The 22547-nt window shown below is 42.1% G+C and overlaps 2 protein-coding genes across 5 annotated transcripts in view; one reads left to right on the plus strand and one right to left on the minus strand.

Annotated features, from left to right (window-relative positions):
- Positions 1-2069: 2069 nt before the first annotated feature.
- On the minus strand, positions 2070-5881 carry LOC121610811 (N-acetyllactosaminide beta-1,3-N-acetylglucosaminyltransferase 3-like). Its single transcript, XM_041943099.1, has 2 exons — positions 5787-5881; positions 2070-3937 (listed from the first exon to the last, which is right to left on the minus strand). Exons 1-2 carry the CDS (start codon positions 5792-5794, stop codon positions 2812-2814), a joined length of 1134 nt encoding a protein of 377 aa, XP_041799033.1. The 5' UTR covers positions 5795-5881; the 3' UTR covers positions 2070-2811.
- Positions 5882-8181: 2300 nt separating this feature from the next.
- Positions 8182-22547, plus strand: part of deptor (DEP domain containing MTOR-interacting protein) — a 28987-nt gene continuing 14621 nt past the window's right edge. Inside the window, exons 1-5 of one of the 4 annotated variants that reach the window (XM_041942750.1) lie at positions 8182-8200; positions 8797-8886; positions 11784-11962; positions 12726-12849; positions 20522-20700. In XM_041942750.1, the coding sequence (XP_041798684.1) occupies positions 8801-8886; positions 11784-11962; positions 12726-12849; positions 20522-20700 (568 nt within the window). In that variant the 5' untranslated portion in view covers positions 8182-8200; positions 8797-8800. The other 3 variants (XM_041942749.1, XM_041942747.1, XM_041942748.1) reach the window with 3 other exon arrangements.

Below are 22547 nucleotides of genomic sequence, written 5' to 3' on the forward strand. Positions count from 1 at the left end.
CGACTCGTCGTCCGACGTCTCGGTCTTTTTTTTCTCTTCTTCTTTTTACTTTTTAAAAACTCGAAAAATGAAATATTTTAAAAGCACCTCAATATCTTTTTAAACATCTTAAACGTATTTATTGCGTTTTATTTTTTAAATCAAACTATGTAACCTTCATGAGATATTGTTTTAACACGTTTAATAAACGTTTTAACCAAACATGCATATTTATTCTATATTTATTATTCGTTGTTAATATTATGGGTAAGGATTTCAACAGGGTTACACTTTCATCGATTAGAATATTGCAGATATTAGTATACAATATTATTGCAACTGTTGGTGTTTCGAGTTCGCCCGTTTCCTCGATCGAATCAATGATCGTAAATGAAAAGGAAAACCTTCTCCACTCCACCACTGGCCCGAAGAAAGATGCGTTATTGTACAGAACTGCACAGTACATGATACTTGATAGAGACGTTAAATTAAAGCAAATTACTGATCGTGTTCATTGCTTTCTTCAGTGACTTCCTCTTTCGCGTATTGCCTACAAATGTAGTTCAACCTAATTTTCGAAGTCAATGCGAAAAGGTATCGAGCCAGCCACGAGTCGAACCTAGAATCTTCTGATCCGTAGTCAGACGCGTTATCCATTGCGCCACTGGCCCATACGGAGATACAGAGAAGAACACATATTATCCTCTCACAAAGACGATGTACTATTTTTGAGTCATTGCTATGGCGTCTTTTAATCAAAGTTGGTTGCGTGTTAAATATTATTTAGATAGTATTATTTATATACTGCGGCATTCTAATGATCTAAAATCATTTGAAATAGTTTTAACTATTTTACGACCTCGTTGTCCGCAATACCGTCATTAGCCAGCAGATGTCGCGGTCAGCAAATGCATTAGCTCATACAGTATGTCTGTATGTTTATGTAATAATGGCCATTCAGACCGCCTTTTCAGTAAAATGCAGTGAACTATCTGGGAGTTTTAGTAGCAAAAAATTATGCAGCTGATCAGTGGCAGACTCAGGCTGTCTGAGGGCCAGCAGGCACAAAGGAAATTTTAAAAAAGGGCACCAGCTCCAAGCAGCCTTCTTATACCAAGCTGTGGAAATACTCCACTATAAATAAAGTCCTTCATTCATTTCTTACTTATAAGTGGAAGTATGTATTATTAGTCAAATCTACTGAAAGTGTAAAAGCAAGTACTGTGGTAGTAAAAGGGCTCCTGTCAGTGTTTTACTGTTAGATATGTTGTTTTTGGATTATTACTGCTGCATTCATGTGTATGTTGGATTTTACTTCTATAGTTGTTAAAGGTTTAGCTTATTTTAACCACTTTATATACTGTTGGGTAGTTTAATCTACAGCAATGCATCATATGTTATAAGATCATCATTTTTCATGGACTTAGGAAAACAGCCTTGTTTTCAGCTTCGTGACAAGAGAGCAGTTCAGTTTTAGTATTGGACTTTGTGTATGCAAGTACTAGCCCAGAAGCTAAAGCTTGTGTCATACTTTTGTGACATCAGAAAATGAAGAAAAAGAGACTTGACTGCAGCGCTAAACAGCTGACACTGGCTAACATGTTAGCCAGGCTCTATTTAGCATTATCCAAAAGGTCACAGATTTTTTAACCGAACAGATGTTTTACACTCTCCTTACTGTCCACACCGTCACATCTGTTTCTGAGGCGGATGTATCCTTTTTTCTGTTAATAGTGTTTATGGTGATAGATTGTAATGTGTAATTATACCAGAATAGCTACAAATACATATACAATACTGCTACATGTTCAAGTAACCAATATTGACTGTGTAAACAAGGGACCGCTCTATCTTACAGCCCATATACCCTGAAGCATCATAACAGTAAAAGAAGTGAACAAGATACAGCTTTATTTTACAATCAGTTACTGTAACTATACTGCTATTACAGTGTAAAATGGGACAACAAGGGAGTACTTTATTTTACAGCCAAACACTAGAAATACATGACAAAAAAGGAGCATTCTTCCACTTTGTCATTGCTTTGGCCTGATGTCAGTGCGTTGCCACTGAAAAGTCATGACCTCAGCTTGCAGCACTAATGCATGCTTTAAAAATATGTTAAAAATGTTTTTAAAAATTTTTGTTTGGATTTGTGAATGATGAAAAGCTTTCCACACGATTCTTTGTACTTTACATTATGTTGTTCAACAAACCACAATAAAGTTTTTAGGTGTGTCGATTTATATGTGGTAAGCTCCTTAATTATTTATATAATACAAGACAAAAGTTGGTTTAGGTTCTCTGACATCAGTTTTTATTGACAGATGAATCGTACATTTAACTCCAAACTACATTATTGATCCCCATTATTTTAGCATTTTCAAAACATACAGTAATTTATAGCTATATCTACAATTTCATTGTAAGAAGTCTCTGTTAAAGACAAAGTTGTTATGCTCTGTTCCCTAAAGTATTCTGTTCTTCACTTGATATATACAATACAGTATATATATATATTAATATTCTTATTGATGCTCCATAATTCTAAAGAATTACGCTGTCATTTATGGACTGTACTCTGGAGTATTACCAGTGTTTCTAGTATTTTGTTCATCCAATTTACATTCATGAGGATTCTGCACACACTTTCCAACATAATGCAGTCCAGTACAACATCATGAGCTGCGATAATAAACATGAAGGTGACTTAACATCTCTCTGGCAGTGTCAACCAGAATGGAACACTTGAAGCTTTGTAAATGCAGAATGTATGTCAGAGCTGTCGTTGTTGGACTGTACTGCACTGGACTGTACTTGATAAAGTGCATTTCAGCACTTCAGATCAGGGTTGTGTATTCTGTCCCACATAAGATATATGTAAGCTGGAAGGAATCTGTGAACAAGCAGAATTTCTCTATAATAGCAAGGGTCATATTCATCTACATTGCTGGAGGGAATGTACAGGCTTGTTGTCATCACACCATTATGGGAACTAGGAGTGAGTCCTGCTTTGGCCAGACACATTCCCATGTAGATATCGTCAAAGGGAAGAATGGGGATGGACTGGGACATATTGTATATGACCAAAGCTGTGTAGCCGGACAAGAGGATGCCCCCACCACTACAGAAAGGGGGGTATGAGCCAGATTCCTGCACCTGAACTGGAATAAAATGCTTGCTCCATGACAATGCAGTGGGCCTCACATTCTGGATCAGATGGCCGGTAAAGAGGTGCTTGTTTCCATTATTGTCCTCGAGGGATTGGAGATACTCGACCACGTTGTCCGTTACTGCAAAGACGTCATCATCGGCATTTAGCAGGAAGCGAGCGTTCGGGCAGTTTCTTTCCATCCACTCCAGGAAGAGAATCTGCTTCAAGGTGAAGTTGTACAGTGAGTCACTGAAGTCCCACTGGAGGATATCACTGTGCTCATGTTGCTCCAGCTTGAGGACCCCGTTCATGCTGTCTTTCTCAAAACCAGTGCCTGTAGTTCCTGAGATGAAGATCCTTTGGATCCTCACACCATTTTGTAGCCTCTCTTTAGCCCAGGTTTTGCGCAGCACCTCTCGGCGGTCATAGTTCTCAGGGGAGCTTTTAATGACCAGCAGAAGGAAGACCTCTGCGGATCCAGATGCTCCTCCACATTTGTCAGGAAGGTCCAGTAGCATGGGAAAATGGCGACAGTGTCTGTAGTAGAGGAAGTCTTGCACACTCTGAGGAATTGAGCCAAAGTCTGTGTCGCTGGCAGCGGACCGGTTTTGTTCACACCTTGGCCAAGAGTGTACACCTGAGGCGCTTTTGGAGGGTGGCTTTGTTTTACTGGCATCATTTCTCACATCCTCTTTGAGGTGGATGGTTTTGTGGTCCATACAGTCTTTCCAGAGAAAAATGATGACGAGGAGAGCTCCCACCTGCAAGCAAGTGCTTGCTCTGATGTTTGTCCTCTTTAAAATTCTGCAGTGAAACAAAAGGGTTTTCACATCAACTTATCTCAGTGTGACATAATATTTAAAAGACTGATGTTAAAGCAGCAAGGGTTACGGTAAATGAACCTAGGTAGAATTAAGATGTACACAAGTTGCAATAGCAAAACAGGTTGTTTGTCAGTTCCTTCCAAAATTACCTATGAATGATTTCTGAATTTTTGAATTTACAAGTGGGGACAAATAATTAAGAATTTGTCATTCTCCCTTTCTCAACAACTCACAAAACTGTGATTTTTTAAAAGGGAATCTGGAGCTGACTCGCCACTACATGAAATTAGGAAGACAGACATCCGATCTCAATGAGGATCATTAAAAAAACCCGGTGTTTATTATCCAGAAAACGTGTCCAGATTCTTAGGTTTAGGTCTAGACCATACATTAAAGAGTATGATCTAGACTTGCTCTATGTGGAAGTGTCATGAGACAACTTAAGTCGTGATTTGGTGCTATATATATACATTGAAATGAACTGAATTGAATTTGATACTGATCCCCTTTTAATAATTCTACCATGTGCATCTGGGGTGAACGATACAAATTTTGCACAGCAAAACCTGCAACGTCGAAACATTATTGATTGAACTGGCTGATTCTGTTTTGTGAAACCTTGCATTTACTTTAGTGGAATGCTGGAATGCGTTTTGGCTTGAAACAAAGACTGTTGGTTTCATCAGACACTTTTTTCCACAGTGGTGTCAGACTATGAAGGGAACACTTCACAGTAATTATGGAGAGGAGAAATGACAGATGTGTCATTGTGCTGTCTGGCTGTCGGCCAGTGTCACTATCACACTGGTGATTGAATGCTATCGGAATATTGCCTTGTGGAAAAGAATAAAGTAGAAGTTAAAGAAGGAATGGGGAAAAAATCCATTCCAGTTCATATGAGTATTGGGTGAATGGCCATGACATTTGGAACCGACATCCATGCTTCTCTTAAGATGAAGTACAATAACTTGATCAACTTGATCAACTTGATGGTGATCCCCGCCCTTTTCATCCAGCTGTCATCAGGTGAATGCAACCTGTCCAATTCTTAGTATGACAGAAAACAGTGAAAAAGTCTTAAATGAAGCCAAACAAGAAAACACAGCATTGCCTGTTGTTTCCTGCGAATCATGGAGAAAATGACACTCTTGCATATCTCAGGACTCTTTAAGCCATCAGGTATGTTAAAACACCCTGGATGTTGCCTCCATGGATGAACCCCCCTCCCCGGCCCCCCCGCCCTTAATGTGGTGTAATGTTCCTGGTTCCCCCATGCACGCAGGATTACAATTTTACTGGAACTGTGAAGTGAACACCTACATTTCCTGTTCCGTAGCATTCAGCGGTGGTTACAAGCTGTAAGGCATTCCTTTGTGTGTGTGTCTGTCTTATGAAGTGAGATGAATCTACAATAGAACTGCAGTCACAAGGAATGAGACAAATTTTAAAAATCTCATCATTAAAACATCTGTTAAAGTGTTTACCAGGCCCTTGTTCTTGTTCATTTAAGACCATAACTCACTCCTGTATTATAATAACCAGGAAACATACTTGCTATGTGCTCGGAGCACGTAGGCTATATAATACAGGCCATAGGCTAATATCGTGTTGAAAGAATTAATGAACTAAAATTAAATCTGAGCTTCGAATCATCCACTTACATACTCTCTGCAGATAAAATATCTTGGTGCATTTTCTTCTGAGGTTCAACAGGTGTATAAAAATAAAAGCTGAACTATTTATTAGTAAAGAACAACTGAATGAATTTGCATGAGATGATCATGCAGCATACAGGTGAAGCAGCCCTCTTTCAACAGTGATTAGCCTACCTGAACATACTGGCGGATCAGTGCTATCTGAAATCCCTCTGGAGTCAGTCTGAGCACACTGCGTTGGTCGTGAATGCAGAGCAGGACAGGACAGTACAGGATGCCTCTAAAAACAAAAACCAACCAGGTGCTGTGTGGCTGTCAGTCTCTCTCTCCCAGCCACTCACTATCAATCAAGTCCATTCTGACTCACCTGAGCCCCGCCCCTTCTATTGCTGGAAGGTGGTGGAGCTTGGATCAAAGGCGGAGTGGAGCGAAAAGAAAGCTAAGCTTATTATTATGTATGAATGGTTTTGATTATTGATGATAGGACTACTTAGCCTTTTTAAATCAAACACTAACCAGCAACGAAGACCAAATTTCTTTACACAAGAATTCAATGAAGGGACACAAATACAAAAATAATAAATGCTGGTTGTGTATTTCTAAAACTGCTGTATTGATATCACTATACCATCATATGGAATTATATGAATGTATCAACAAGATAAAGGCTGGAACGCAATTCTTGTCTGTGTGTGTTTGGAAACGAGAATCTGCAACGGTCACAGTCAGAAGAGGACAAGGGAAAAAAAGTAATAAATGTTACCATCAAAGCAAAACACCCCTCAAGTCCACTAGTGTAGCTAATGATGAGACATGTAGTAAAACAGCCTGTAAACTTCTGGCTCTAAAGGGATCATGGGACCTTTCTTACTAATACCCAGGTTCCTCACTGCCATCCCTGACGTACTGATGAAATGAATGAATGATAAAAACCTCCTTTGAAAAAGTAAACAAACAAAACACGAAGCTGTCACTATTGTAGAGGAGATGTGAGTCCTCAGCGGGAGATTTGAATGCAGCACATGAAATCAGCCTTATAGCTCCAGCATGGCCACATCTGGACTACTGCAGGGAGTGTCTGAGGGAATTTAGTCAACCATCGTATCTATAACAGGTTTGAAGATTTAGTTTTTTCAAGCTCTCCGGTGTGGGTTTTAGGCTATTAACTATTAAACATCAGAACATGCACAGAAGACCATTTCTCTGCAGAATACATGCAGGCACACACACACACACACACACACACACACACACACACACACTTACCATGTAGCCAATGAACAGCCAGATGACTTCATCTGTCCTGAGTGGATGTTGGTTTTATGTTCACTTCAGATTCAGATACAGATACAGAAGCGTGTGTGTGTCATGCTGTGACTCATTAAGATACAAACTGTACATGATATTTGTGACACAAATTAGAATTTGTCTTAAAGATCTAAATCCTGCATTGTTTCTGCTTCTTTTTTCATCAAATGCTCTTTTGTGATAGTAACAGATTTCAAGAGGAAAATTCATGGATTAGTCTAAATAGTGCAAAATAATCAGGCTGCTTTTTCCATCTCATTGCTCTGAACGTGTTTCATCTCATTAGTTACATCTTTGATAAACTGAGCAACATATGGAGGCAGCGTCCATGTCTGGAGGCATGTCTACATAATGTCATTCTTCATTATGTGGACCTCCAGTCCGCCCACATGCTATCAGGATATTTCAGCTAAGATCTTTGTTGTGATATGATCTTTGTTGGATAGTCAAGAGAGTGATTGGAGAGCAATTAGGCTGGTTTTTATGATGACTGGATATGGGATTTACATTACAATCTCATGAATAACTAATCATTTTTTAAAATCATGAATGTAGAGAAGATGGAGAGTTGGTTTCAAATGTAAAAGGTACATTTGGGTCAAGGCATCAATGCAGCTGTGAAAGAAAAAACATCAGCATTTTTTTGTTTTATTGAATTTTGCTACAGGATGTTTCACACATTTTTGTGTGATGAATATCGTATTGCTAAAATTATATTTCATGCTAATCATTGCATTTCCATCTTATTTGATTTATATTATTGGGTATAAAACATAAGCATTTTTGAAGGGAGATAACATTCAGGCAGCCGATCTGTCATTAAACAAGCTTGTTTTGCTGATGCTCCTGCAAATGAGTGATGAAATGTTCAAAATTCAGCTTTTTTCTGCACGTGGTGTAAATCTAAAGCTACTCGGAATGATCCTGCCCACATTTTCAGCAGTTATGCCAAAATAATGTGTTATGTTTTATTAAAATAGGCTTATTTCATTCAGTTGTGTGCGTTTTTGATATGACATCACATGCATGTTAAGTAGAAAGTTGGACAACCCACTCCATAATGATAGCTAAAATTACATCCAAAGCCCCAGCCATCCCACCCCTCTAATTATCTCCTGGACGGGACGGTGTATGAATCGAGCGCACTGCCACGCTCCTGTAACCCCGCCCCTCAGGTTAACTCCCCCAGTGACGGCAGCAGAGTCCTCCCAATGCGGGGGCTTGGTGGATGGGCACTGGCTGCACCGTGGAGGAAAACGTGCGTCCGTCCCGTGTGCAGGGTCAGTGTCAGTGACAAACAAACCGAGGCGGCGTGCAGACAGGCCGTCTCTGCAGACGCCGCAGCGACGACAGCACCGGACGAACAGTGGAGTTTATAAAGGGAGTGTGCCATGCGTGTGTGCATCGACGTGTGTGTGCAGATAGTCGGAGGTTTTCGTGGGATTCAAAGCGGACCGCTGCCGATGGAGCTGCTTGCACACTGAGGCTGGGCTGTGACTTCTGACCGGCTGCATTGGTGCATGTGTTCGCTGGGATGGACTGATCCTCCTCCTCATTCATCAAAAGAATATTTCACAAACTTTTATTTTCGCTCTCTATGGTGCCTGAAGGGTAAGCAGGAGGTGTCAGTGCATTGTTTATCCTCTGTAATCATCGCCGCATGGGTGCTTGCATGCCTTTGTTTTTCAGTGCATTCGTTCCCTATTCTGCGTATCTGTCAGCTAGAAAAGCCGCTGGTGCACACTTTGCTGCACAGCATTTTTTACTCGTTTATAAAAATGCAAGACTGCTGCATTTTCCCATTGCAGAATGCTGTCTTTGTGTGTGGCTGTTCGGCAACAAAACCACCTCGGGTCTGTGCCTCTTGTGTTAGCAGGGAGATGGACGGGATCGGGAACACCATGCAGAAGAAGGCTGCAGAGCTGGAGCGGCTGGCCGAGGTGCTCGTCACCGGGGAACAGCTGAGGTAGGTCGGCGCGCCACTGTCAGCAGTCCCCAGGTTTGCTGTTCAGGGAAGTTGTCGCTTTTATCAGGATCATCAGAAAACTGTCCCGCAGATTTACCATGGCGAGCGAACGAATCGCGATTTCAACAAACCATCTTTGTTTAGTACAGGCTCAATCTTGCATGGCCCAGGATTAGGAAGAACGAGGACATGACAGGACATGACACATTCAGTGCGAGCAGTGGGTTAATGATCATGCATGTCGCGCTCTCCCTCATTGCAAACTGGCAGCACGGGCAGCTTTCTGCAGCATGCACAGCCAAACAAAGGCGTCCACACACGCACAACCCTCCCTGTGCACGCTGCTGCCAAAGCCTGTTCTGCTTTACTGTTTTCAGCACTGAACAAGAGTCATCTCTGCTCCAGTAATGCAGTGCCCTTTGAGCTTCACAGGGAATGATCATACCATCAGGCAATTGTGCCACTAACCTTGGCGGTGTTGTTGTTGATGTGCTGTACCCTTTGACCTACTGTAGTCACACTACAGTAGCTCACACTCCCAGCAATGAATAGAGGCTCAGTAGGTAAAGCATGGCATCAATGCCTGGAATTTCTGCCCCCCACAGAACTATGAGGAAAAAATGCCACTGAGTTGTGTTTTCCAGCGGGCTGGGTGAACCGAGCCAGAGTTTTGTTGTCTGAGAAGAAGTACAAACTTAGCGTGGCCCAGTTCTGGAGAGGCATAAAAAGAAACAGTCATCACCTCAAGAGATTAATAGTTTGTCTCTGGACATACTTTCCTGTGTTTTCTTGCTTAGCACCACTGTGTGTTTTCCTGCTTGTCATTCTATAGCATGTGTGTGTGTGTGTGTGTGTGTTTGCGCGTGTGCATGTGTGTCAGTGTCCCTGGCACAGCTGTGCACTGCGGCTGCCAGCTGGCAGTGTGACTGGTGTCAGTGAACGAAGGGTTGGTCGGGGTGGCTGTTCCAGAGTCCACTGCCTCTGAGACGCTGTGGGGGCGGACACACACACATACACAGCTCTCTCTCCGTCTCTAAATCTCTTTCTGCCTATTCTACAGACGTAGCAGTCAGCCTGAGAGCTTTGTCAGCCCTGCTTGCAGCATGTTTTAGGAATGGCAGTATCTCTCTGTGGGTCAGTGCTGCACTTTGGTCCAGACTGAAATATCTCAACAACTTTTGGATGGATCACTGTGGCATTTTGTACAGACATTCATGGTCCCCAGTGGATGAATCCTCTGATTTTTTTCCCCTAGTGCCATCACGAGGCTGACATTTATCACCTTGAAGCTTTAATTTAGTGGCATCATCAGTTAAAAAAATTACAGAATTTAATAAAATTTGTTTAGGACTAATTACTCCAAAACCAATGATTTTCCCGTCTGCCTCAGCTGTGATTTGTGTTTATGGAACTAACATGACACTAAGTGAACATGATAAACATACATGTTTACTACCAGCAGGTTGCATTTTCACTGTGAGCATGTTAGCATCTAGCTCCACAGTACAGTCTCACGTAGCCGTTAGCATGGCTGTAGGCTGTGAGTCCTGTTACACTGTGCAGTGTGAACACATACAGGCCAGTTTACTGATGATGTTCCCCCTCAGTGTTTTACCATGACTCCCTGCTTGAGTGTCTGCTTTTGGTCTGAATTGACATCCCAGAGGGAGCGAGAGAGTCGCAGTTTTATTTTGTCAAACAGTGGTGCGTATTCATGGAAATACAATTCGACCTGATGGGAAACACATCTGGTGTATAAGCAGGGAGTGTACCTGATCCACACCTTTGTTTGATCACTCTATCACGAGTCAAGCTCATGCAACATGAGGGGCAAACTTCCTGGATAAGAGCACACGGGCTGTTTTTAAATATCTTATCACACGTTTGTGTCCCGTCACGTCGGCTGCTCGTATGTTAGAGCAGATGCGCTTCAGGCACGGGGCTGAAAACAGACAGAAAGACGGATGCCATGGCGCACAGACACATGCAGCTGCTGCAGTGAGTCCTGTGACCGGTTCATAGTAGTGAATAGGCCATTTGTTGCACCATGGCAGACTGTGATTCAGGCTCGGTGAATGTTTTCAGCCTGGGACTCGCCATCATTATGGTCATACTGGAAGCCAGAGACCCACTCAGAAACACTCGTGCTTGTCATTGTCTGATTCAAAATGCTGTTACAGAGAGGAACCAGCAGAGTAAAAAACACCTCCCAACAAGTAGTCTGACACCTGGGCCTCCTATAAAGAACCAGTGAGACGGATGATTTCACTTCCAGCTCCATTTGAGAGGATTATTGGTAGATTAGGCAGAAACCTCCTGAAGATGAACAGAGGAAGAGGAGAGGATGATGCTCGGCGTGGTTGGAAGTGAAGTCTCTAACTTGCTTGCCCATTGGCGGAACAGTGTGAGGGCACTTACTGGGCCGGGCTCAGACCAGGGCTGTCAGTGCTAATCCGGAGTGATGCTAGCCAGCTGCAGACAGGCTCAGCGTGGAGTGGAACTAGCAGGCTGCAGGGAGCTTGGCTGAGGCTGCGGTGGGCTGTTTCACAATGCTCAGGTTCAGAAAGAGGTCACCTTAATGACGTAAAAGCAGCATGCAGGCCAACTGTACGAGCATGAGCAGGTTCTCATGTCATCGTGTGATATCACCTCGAGCCAAGAGGATTGATGTGTTCTGTCCAATGTCAGAAAGATTTGACCTTGTATGCTTGTTCTGTTTGTTCTTTCGGTAAATCATGTTTTCCCCCACTAGACGCCTTTTTATCTTTATTTGCTAATTTATGATACGCAGCCCTTGCTGATAACTAAAACAGGGAATAACAGGGCTGCCGTCTTTAACTCAGTCTTTTGGTGATTAAACCAAAACTCTCCTCTGTGGCTTGTTTTCTGCCCTCCAGGCTGCGGCTCCACGAGGGGAAGGTGATTAAGGATCGGCGGCACCACCTGCGAACTTACCCAAACTGCTTTGTGGCCAAGGAGCTCATTGACTGGCTGATCGAACACAAGGAGGCCTCAGAGCGGGACACGGCCATCAAGATCATGCAGAAGCTCTTGGACCAGAGCATCATTCACCACGGTGAGGCTGAGCTGAGTGCGTTCATGTGTTAGCCTGGTGCGTCTTTTCCATTTTCTACAACAGCGAGGGTCTATCTGTTCTGACATTTTCTGGGAATGATCTGTGCCTCTTAATAGATGATCCCTCCTGTCTCCCAGCCAATTCGGCTCCAGCGTAGCGTCTCACTACCTGTTTCACATTTGACCAGGCACTGAAAACAGAGACAGGAAGAAAAACGACCTGCCTCTTCCTCCTTAGTTGAAGTTTAGATAGAGCCAATTCAATCTTAACTCATCCCAGCTGTAGATTGATGATTTAATGATGTTTAGATTTTAGTGGCTGCGTTATACAAATGCAATGAAAATTCCCATGATCCCATTATGTGTTGCTTTTGCTCATGTCTTCAACCATCATTAATTACACTAACACAACTTGAAATGGCCTCTGCGCAGTAGCTGCCAGCTGGATGAAATTAAATGCATTTAGCTGTGAAGTAAATAAGCAATTAGTTACCTGAGTTGTGCACATTAAACAGCTTTGTTTGTGTTTTTTTGTCTTGTACTTGAAGTCCGTGCATATGATGAAATAGGAGGAAACACCAGGGTTGCATGTACCTCTGTGTCCATCTGCGTCCCTTAATGTATATATACAGTATGTTTGCATTAAAAACTCTGGTTCTTGTCTGTCAGTTAACAACCTCTTCCTGTTTCCGCCTTCATTCTTTGTAATTCCTGCAGGTGACGAGCTCTTAAAACTAAAACTTCTGTGCTGTGTGTGTTTTCAGTGTGTGACGAGCACCGGGAGTTCAAAGACATGAAGCTGTTTTACCGCTTCCGGAAAGACGACGGCACTTTTCCGTTGGACAGCGAGGCCAAAGTCTTCATGAGGGGCCAGAGGATCTACGAGAAGTACGAACAGACACAAACACACCATATGACACAATCCACATTACCTCCTCAAAGATGGCGCGGGTGAAGCCTGTTGATATATGATGAAACTATCTGTTGCTGTTTTAGTGTTTTTTTTTGACGTTCATGGCCACTTGGCAAACAATGGCACGAGCCATGCGTGTATTTCCTGCCTTCCTCTTTGTGAGGGTCGCTGGCGTTCTCTATGGCATGCTGATTGAGTGCATTTGAATACATTTCTAGATAGTTTGTTGTACTGGTAAATTGGATTACATTAGATAAGAGAGCACAGTATTGAGTTTAACTGGTTTTTAACCATGATAAAAGCATGCATAGTGGACTCACAGCATGTGTCCGGCGATGGGCTGGATTTAGAGGACACCGCTAATGGGACTGTTTTTGTTTGCCATCAGCTTTGTACCCATGATGCTGTTGTTCCTGTAGCGATGAGACTAACTATTTCTATAGCAACCCCAAAGCCTTCCTGTGTGTGTGTGTGTGTTTGTGTGTCCATTTCTCTGTTTAGTTGTCGATCAGTGGCACCTCTACACTTTTGGATTCACACACACACTCTGTTTCTGTCTCTGTTTACAACCATATAAGTGCTCTCACACACACACACACACACACACACACACACACACTCTTTTTTTTTTTGTACAAAACACACACACACAGCTTGACTCCCCTTCCCCATCTCACATATCCTGGCACCTCTTTGTCACTGCATTTGTTACCCCTCTTAACACATACACAGTGACACCCTAATAAACAGAGGGCTATTTTTCATGTCTGTTTCTGAGACACGCGCACGCACACACACACACACACACACACACACACACAGCAGTTGCATAAGAGGAAGAAATAGTCCAAGGGGAGACATCTGTCGTCTCAGCTCTCAAAGCCATGTGTTTATGTAATCACCATGGTGCAGCACAGCACACACACACACACACACACACACACACACACATGCACACACACACACATGCACACACACACGCACACACACACACATGCACACGCGCGCACACACACACACACTCCCCTCAAGCTTGCTCTGGTGGTTGCTTGCTCGCAAACTAGAGTTGCTTCATGATTACTCTTAGAGCACAAGTAACAGTCCTGCAACATGAAAAAAAAAGGAATCATCTCTCTGTCTCTTGTGTCCGAGCAAATACGTCCCATCCAGGAAGGATCATCGTTCCTGCCGCTTGTTTTCATAATTGTGCAGCACATTTGCTTTGGCTCTTTGGTCAGAGCTTTGCAAAGATTTGATTAAATTTCACTACTTCTAAAATAAATGAGATATTCCTCTGGGTTTCAGGACACACCAGGAACAATAACCATGCACATTAAGATTTGGCAAAGTGAACAGAATTTGCATGCCAATGCAAGTTGTTAGTCCTGAACAGGAATTTGGCTTCATTTGATAGCTGCAACAGTGTAGTCACAAAGCGGATCATAAGCATATACTACTTTGGTCCTCTACTACCCTCTACTTTTTGTACATTTCAACATTGGGAGCGTTGTTTGTTACATAAATGCTGATTTTCTTTACGTTGAGGCAGTGACCTTTACAGCCTGAATGTATGTTGGGGCAAACCCAAAAGCTCTTTTTAAGCACACTAGCAGTGTGGTTCAAGGGGCGGCAATGTAGGTCTGTCCACCACATTGGTCCAGACTGAAATATCTCTACAATTGTACAGTGGCTTGTCATGAAGTTTGGTGCAGACTTTCGTATCTTCCTCAGGACAAAATGTAATAACTTTGGTGATCTCTTGACTTTTCATCTTGCAACATTATCAGGTCAAATTTTTTTATTTGTTCACTGCTTTTGTTTATAAATAAATACTCGCAAAACTAACAGTATTCCCATTAACTGGAGGTGTAATTTGTGTTTAGAGCTAATTAGGAGACAACAAGCTAAACAAAGATGTAAACACTGTAAACACTCCTGCTCAACATCAGCATGTTAGCATCGTTATTGTGAGCATGTTTGTATGCTGATATTAGCATTTGTACAGTTCTAAAGGATACTTCCTGACAGGGAGTATTTAACCCCTTTGAGACCCATGAGATTTAATACATGTCATATGTGAGGATTCTATTGGCTGTTGGATCCTAAATAAGAAACTATGCCTACCAAAGTGACGTTGTATGGTCCACTCAGGTCACATGTAATACATTCTAAGGGGAGACGGTCAGACAGTCTGTTGAGTCTGGGCCAGAGTGCAGCCTATCTGCTGCAGCTTTGACTCCCCTGGAAGACAGAGACATCCCAGTCTTATCAGGACTGCTGCACTGCCCGATCGTCCCTAAGAGACAGAGAGTTTGTCATATTATATCTCAGGCCTAAAGAAAGGAAATTACTTCACAGCCTATGCTATCTTTTTTGCCGATTGTTTTAGATTTGTGCTCTTTGCCTGTCTCAGTTCTTGAATTTAATGAAAAGCCATAGCAGGTTGACAAGTGGATTTGAAAGATTGGAGCTATTTTTCAAAATGCAGTCTCTGAAAATGAGTTTGCAATAGTAAATGAACCTCTCTAAAGTAGTAGAATAGAGAATATAATGGATACAGCATTTATGTGCTATGTAGTGACAGGTTATCGCTTCTTTGTGTCCTTTTCCTTCCTGGGACATCATCACTAGACGGTGCCTTTAGCACTGATCTTTACACAGGCAAAACACTTAGAGTACATACTGTACAATCTCCATGATCATGCAGCATGTTGCATCAGGTGCGCTTTCCCTTCAGCCAGTTGCACATCTAGTTTTTCCATTGGGAAAAATAAACTGCCCTCTCCACACATTGATCTCTGATGCTGTCAGTTTGTCAGATCAGCAATATACAGACTCCGGTAAACAAACCACAGGAAGTCATTTCAAACAGTTGTTATGACTGCATATCCTAGGAGACGGGGTTAGTCAGAGAGGACAGTGTTTTACAGGCCTTTCAAAGCATTGTTCACCATGTAGACTGTTTGTGTGTGTGTGTCTACTGTAGATTGTAGTGGTATGGCTTAATTAAAGATCATTTAGCCAGGTTCATAGTCTTTTCTGTCGGCCTCACAGGGGCAGCTGTGGGTTATGTGCATTGCTGAAGGGCAGCTCAGCAGTAGCAGTTAAGAAGGTTCAAGCCTTGCTCATTCACTTCCACTGGCCCTGTGGTCAAAAGCCTGTTTTTCTACATCAGATAGTTCAGATACAATCTCTGCAGGTACTTCACCCTCATCTTGTGCACATGTCTTTATGTTTTTATGTTTGTGCATCAGCACTTGCTGCATCAGTGTGCACTTTAGTGTTTGTCAGAGTGAAAAAGTGTCGATTTGTCTTTTCAAGGCTAAAAAATACCTCTGTTTAAAACGACAGACTGTCTCTCATTGCTCCAGCACCACCGTCCCTAAAAGAAGGTGCTGGTGGTTGTGCATGTTTTAGCCCATAACAGCAAATTCTGTACACTTGACATTAGTATATTTCTGCGCTCCTGACATGCATCATGCAGCATCTATCTTGTTTTGTTTGTCAGATATACAAAGATGCATGCTGCTACAGAGAGCACATGCCACAGGTTTATCAAGCATTCCACAGATATAATCTCAATGTCACAGCACAGCTAAGCCTAACACAAGTTACAGCTGATAATCGCTGGCGAGTCCATTAGCTGCTCTCTCTGCTTTAGAATAGATCCTGACGTTTTCACATGACTAACTGATGACTGAAGGAATGTCTTTGGTTGTTATAGCAAGAAGTCCAACATACAGGGTTATTAACAAAGGTTTACAATAGTTTTACCATTAAAGCATTTGAATATTTCATGTTTTAACTCGGCTCGATTATCTTACGGTAATGCTAATCTGTACTAAAGATTCTGATAGCTGCCACAAGTAATGTTATCATTAATTTGTTGTTCCATGAGGTCAGTGGGACTGAGATTAAGGGCTGTAGAACAGAAACAGATTTGACATTAGAAAGTTATGCCATTAACGGTTCAGAACTGGTTGTGGTTGTTTATGTAACAGAAATACATGAAGAGTCATTTAGCTTTCAAGTGGCCACAATGCAGCTGAAATGGGGTCACAAGGTTGGAAAATATGTTTGTAAACATTATCATTCTGAAGCTTTGACGTAGAAAAATACATTTAGTCCCTATTTTCTGAATTCTGAATTCTGTAGAGTGCTGTTTTTACCACAATTTTAACTTTTACCCCCGAGACTTCAATTGCTGAGACCAAACCAATGGTCAAATTAACCTAAACAGGAAAAACAAAACAAAAAACCCAGTTACTATTGTTAGAATAGAGTCTCCACTCTTATTTAGAAAAATCTAGCTACTAATAGTGAGCCAAGAGGTGACACTATACAAACTTTGCTTTTTTGCACGTTTTATGTTTGAGTCTTGGTTTTTAATGTGATAGTCGAGTCACTAAATAAAGTAATTTAACCGAAGGCTATTTCAACTTCCTCCGCTTCAGCTCGATTCAGTAATTACTCACATAAGAAAAAAACTCACATTCAGCCTCCAGGTCTGATCACTGACATTTTTATATATATTTTATGTACTTTTTAACTTTTCATCACCTTGTTGGTTATTCAGCTCATTCAGATGGTTTGGAACTTGTTCCTTCACAACCTTTGCCTGCTGTGTGACACTGTGACTTGCTTACTGTACAGTGCTCTCACATGTCCCTTAAATGACCCTTAAAGTTATATTTGTTTTTAAGGGCTGTTGTGTGTCCTGGGGAACCATCAGTGCTCCACCTTCATACCAAACCACACCAAATCTGAGAGCAGGGAAAAGTCTTTCTGTCCCACAAACACGTCTCCGTGGACACTGCTGCAGCTCGGCGAGGTGTGCTGGCTGAACAGCTGCACTGAGTGCATATCCAGGTCATGGTAGCTCACCTTGTCCCATTTTAGAGTTATCATGACCCATTTACATACTATATATGCATCTCAAGTCATGCATGATATACTGTACTGCTTATGTAATACTCATGCTATTGTTCCAAGCACGCTGTGCTTTGCTTTGAGTCGGTACTTTGAGGCGGTCATTTTGAGCTAACATAACATGATCTGTTGACTTAATGTGTTTACATGGATTAAATGGCATTGTGTACACAGGCGAGTCTCATGGAACATGATGTCCAGTTCCTTCAATATTTGTGTTATGATGCTGGCACTTGTCCCACTAAAGCTCCACATCCATCAAAATCTGACATCTGAACAAGTGTCTTCTGTATTGTGTTGACTTTGCCTGAATGAAGGAAAGTCCTGCGTGTGCGCCGCAGACGTTTAAACTGTAGTTGTATTCTTTAAATCAAGTCAGGGTTGAAGCTTGAGGAACACGGTGTCACCCTGAGTTTAATGACAATATGATTGTACGCCAGATTTAGGTGTTATTTAGTTTAATTTCACCGATTTGCATCCTCATTTAGCTTCATTAGAGCAGAAGCTGCTTTCCCTGGCTGTAAGTAAAGACATGCAGATGGCTTGTCCAGGCCAACCTCGCCTGCTCTATACGCAGCCTTAAGCCTTTATACACATTGTGTGGATTACCTTTATACACAAGGTTAGTTATCTTTTTTCCTGAAGAAATACTTGACAGTTTTGGAAATACGCTTATTCACTTTCTTTCCAAGAGTTAGATGAGAAGATCAATACCAATCACATGTCTGTGTGGTAAAAATGTCGCTAGAGTCAGTAGCCAGTTATCTTAGCTTAGCATAAAGACTGGAAATTGGGGGGAAACAGCTAGCCTGGCTCACTCCGTAGGCGGCAAAATCCACCTACCAGAACAGAACTCAATTAACACTTTATAACTGGTTTGTTTAATCGTAACAAAAAGTAAAAAAGTTTAAAACAGATAATTTTGCAGTTTACTGATGGTTATATGCCAGATATATGCTTCAAGTCTTTATGCTAAGATAGGCTAACCGTCTTGTTGCTGTAGCTTCACGTTTAGCGTAAAGACATGAGAGTGGTATCAATTTTCTTATCTAAGTCTTGGCAAGGAAGCGACTAAGCATATTTCCAATGCCTAACTACTCCCTTAACCCGTCCTCCATCGACCTTTCAGACCATAGTTATATTTAATCTCTTGACTGACTGACTCATCTGGTACGAGCTTGAAACAAGTCACGTCTGTGGTTAAGCTAATACAGATTACAATCTGTTCGCTGGCAGATGTGCAGAGGGCGCTGGTTCGTCTATCCAGTTCAGACTGGTCTAATTAGGTCAGCGGTTGGTTAAAGTTTCTGTGCATGGAGCCTAAACGCTTCGGCTATAGAATGTGTCAGCCGACGCAAATACTTGTCTGACAGTTTCCCATCACGTCGGTTCAATTTCCTAAGCATTCCCACAAATCTCCAAGCTGCTATTATATCCAGAAATGAAGTCTGTCTGTCTGTCTGTCTGTCTGTCTGTCTGTCTGCACTACACAGAGTTGACAGTCTTGCATATGATTGATAGCCATTAAAACAGAGTGTGGGAATGAAATTTGTCCCTTTGATTCTACAGTTCATGCTGGCACATGTGCGGCGCGTACAGGTGTGTCACAGAGAGCGTATTGTTCCTTTTGAGCACTGCCTGGCTGTTTCATATTGTTTGAATGTTCAGGTGACAGTGTTTGAGCGTGAGTGACAGCTGTGAGTGTGTTTTTAAGAGAGCCACACTGGGAGCCAGTCAGCAGTTCTGCGCTGTGCGTGTGTGTGCTCGTCTGTTTTTGTTTGTTGGAGTGTGTGTGTGTATGTGTGTGTGTGTGTGTGTGTCACCTGGTGTCATCCAGAAGAGATCAAACCACCCGTGTACCGCAAGCCTTTGACAGAGACTATTCAGAATCACACACATCAGTAATTATGACAGTAAAACTCAGATGTAGTTGTGATATTTTCTGTTATTCAGTAGAGGCTTTAGGAAATCTTATCCACTGCAGTGAAACTGGTTTTTAACTGTGTCCACAAAGACAAACCTCCATTGATTGCCAATGAAGCAGATCTCGAAAAACATTTCTTTGGTGTAATTATCTTGTCATCGTGTTATTCTGCTATGTAGTTTCGGTGTGCGAGGCTCTAGGAGTAACATTTAGTTGTAAGATTCATTCTCAATGCCTCCATTTATGTGGCTGAAGTGCTAATCTGAAGACAGTTACAGTGCAGTGTTAGTGCTGTCTGACAGATTACAGAGTGGAGAAATGGGCGGAACTGCTTGTTTGAAGGATTTTCCCTGCTGGAAATTCCCACTGATCTTGTTTTTCACAATAATCCCAGTTTGACTCAACACTGATCACATCTCTTGGATAATTACTGTATGCTCACATCAGTTCTAAATGTTGCAGTATTCAGATAGGTGCAGTATGTGCTGTGCATAACACCACTATAGTGCATAAATGCCAGCTGTTACTATGGAGATATTAGCCACCGCTGCAAAAGTAGTTCTCTGACATATTCAGATTGCCTTCTTCATGCAGTCAAGAAGTGTTGATGCTGTTACTGAGTTTGTTGCCCACAGTTCCCACAAAGCTAAAGCTCTAACTGGAAACTGGAGTTAGTGGAGTGGGTGTCTTAATTTTAAGATTGGTGCGTGGATTAGCTTGCTTTTTGAATGCAACGCCCTGTGACTTGTCTTAAGAGGTGGTGCTCCTAATTAAACAAAAGGCTCTCCCCACAGGCTGATGAACACAGAAAACAACCTGTTGCAAACCAGGGAGGAGGAGGGCGGGACGTTCGAGCGGACGCTGGTGGCCTCTGAGTTCATCGACTGGCTGCTGCAGGAGGGGGAGATTTCAACCAGGGAGGAGGCGGAGCAGCTGGGACGGAGGCTCCTTGAACACGGCATCATCCAGCACGGTGAGGACGATTGGCCGACCGTTCCTCATGTGTGCACGCTGAAAATGTTCTGTGTGCTTAGAACATTTTAACAGCAGCAATCAATGTCAAGTATTTCAAAATTGTATTGCCTTATTGCTGTGTCTGAACCTGCCTCAACTGGGGGGCGCACAGTGTGACTGGAGGTCGTGCTATTGACAGATTGATGATCTGTAAAGGACTTCTGGTGACAGTGAAGCTCGTAGCCCCGTCTCACCGCTACATGATCCCAGCGACGTGGCTCTGGTCTTAAGTTCTTCCATCTGTCGAATTCGGACTAAAATCAGACTCCTTCACATCTCCTCCTTGAACCTGGTGACCTTGCCATATATAACACCGTGTTACCTTTGCTTTGCTCTTTTGGGTCATGCAATCTGATAACTGCCAGACTTATAGATTACAGCCCTATCTGCATACTTAAACACACCCTTTTGAGTACTTGTTAAGAGAAGGTCCCCATCAAAGTCATGTGCAGTTGAGTGTGAGCTTGCAGCAGTTTGCAAAACGAAGGAGACCCAGCTGATCACTTTAACAGCACATACTGTATATCTCTAGATAGAACAACCCTGGATTAATTAACTAAAAAATCAAACTGAAAACTTTACAATGTAAACTGTGCAAGTTCAGCACCCATTTTCATCATTTTCATTTTGGGCTCACAGCTGTTCTGGACTGACCCACATTACATCTCACACTGGCTGGGATTGTATTTCACCAGTCTTGATTCTCTGTGTCTCCTATGCTTGACCTGATCTGTCTCGGGCTACATGCTAAGTTCTCCTGGCTGTGGAGCCCAGAACCAGGGCTATCATATTATCTGGGACTATGTGACATACATACATACATGCATATATATATATACATATATCTAATATTCTTAGCAGTGGTGGAAGAGGTACTCTGGCCCTTTTATTGAGTAAAAGTACTAATATCACTATAAGAAAATAAGTATGTTTTAGTGCTGTTGCTGGTAGAGCTACTTTTACCTGCTTTATATTCGGCCTGATATCCTTCATTATATCGTGTATGATCATACTTGTATAAACACACTTTTTAACACCCACGGGGACACAGGGTCGAACTAACACTATGTTTAACAGAAAACTTGTTTTTCCAGCTTAATTAAAGTATTAATGTGTAACGTAAGGTGTAATTCCAGCTATAGGTAAATGTAGTGCAGTAAAAAGTACAATATGCCCCTCTGAAATGTAATGAAGTAAAAATATAAGGTAGCATAATATAGAAATGATCAACCTCCCAAATTGTACTATTGGACAGTACCTGAGTAAATGTGTGTTTTTGTTCCTGTATGAAAATAGAAAAATCTATTAATTTATTTCTGACAAAGTTAATCCTGTAAGTATTTATCTACTTAAAACAATAAAATCATTATCAAATTTATAAAAACACAGAGCCATCAGGGAACAGGTAGTAAGACACCGCACCTTGAGAAGATTTCCTGCATCAGTGCATATTTGGCACTCTAAAGTCATCACTCTAGTAGTTCACTGGGGGGTTTGAGCGGAACTGAAAACCAGTCCAACCAAGTGTTTTTCTCACTCATTTTAGAAGAGCATTAATGCTTCAGTGCCATCATGTCACTCCCAGGTGCGAATGTGTGTTTGTAGCCCTGCGTTAAATCAAGCCAATTAAAGGCATAATTAGCACCAGCTGCACTGACAGGCCACACAGTTGTTTTTGTCTTCACGCTAAAAAGGCTTCAAAGGTATTTCCAAGTTGTGCAAATGTTATAATAGGGAGTGAATGCTAACCTGCACAAGGTGATGTTTGTGTGCGTTTGCCCGTACAGTGTGTTTGAGATCTACTTT

The sequence above is a fragment of the Chelmon rostratus genome, chromosome 8 (genome assembly GCF_017976325.1).
Source record: "Chelmon rostratus isolate fCheRos1 chromosome 8, fCheRos1.pri, whole genome shotgun sequence".
NCBI classification, from domain to species: Eukaryota; Metazoa; Chordata; class Actinopteri; order Chaetodontiformes; family Chaetodontidae; genus Chelmon; species Chelmon rostratus.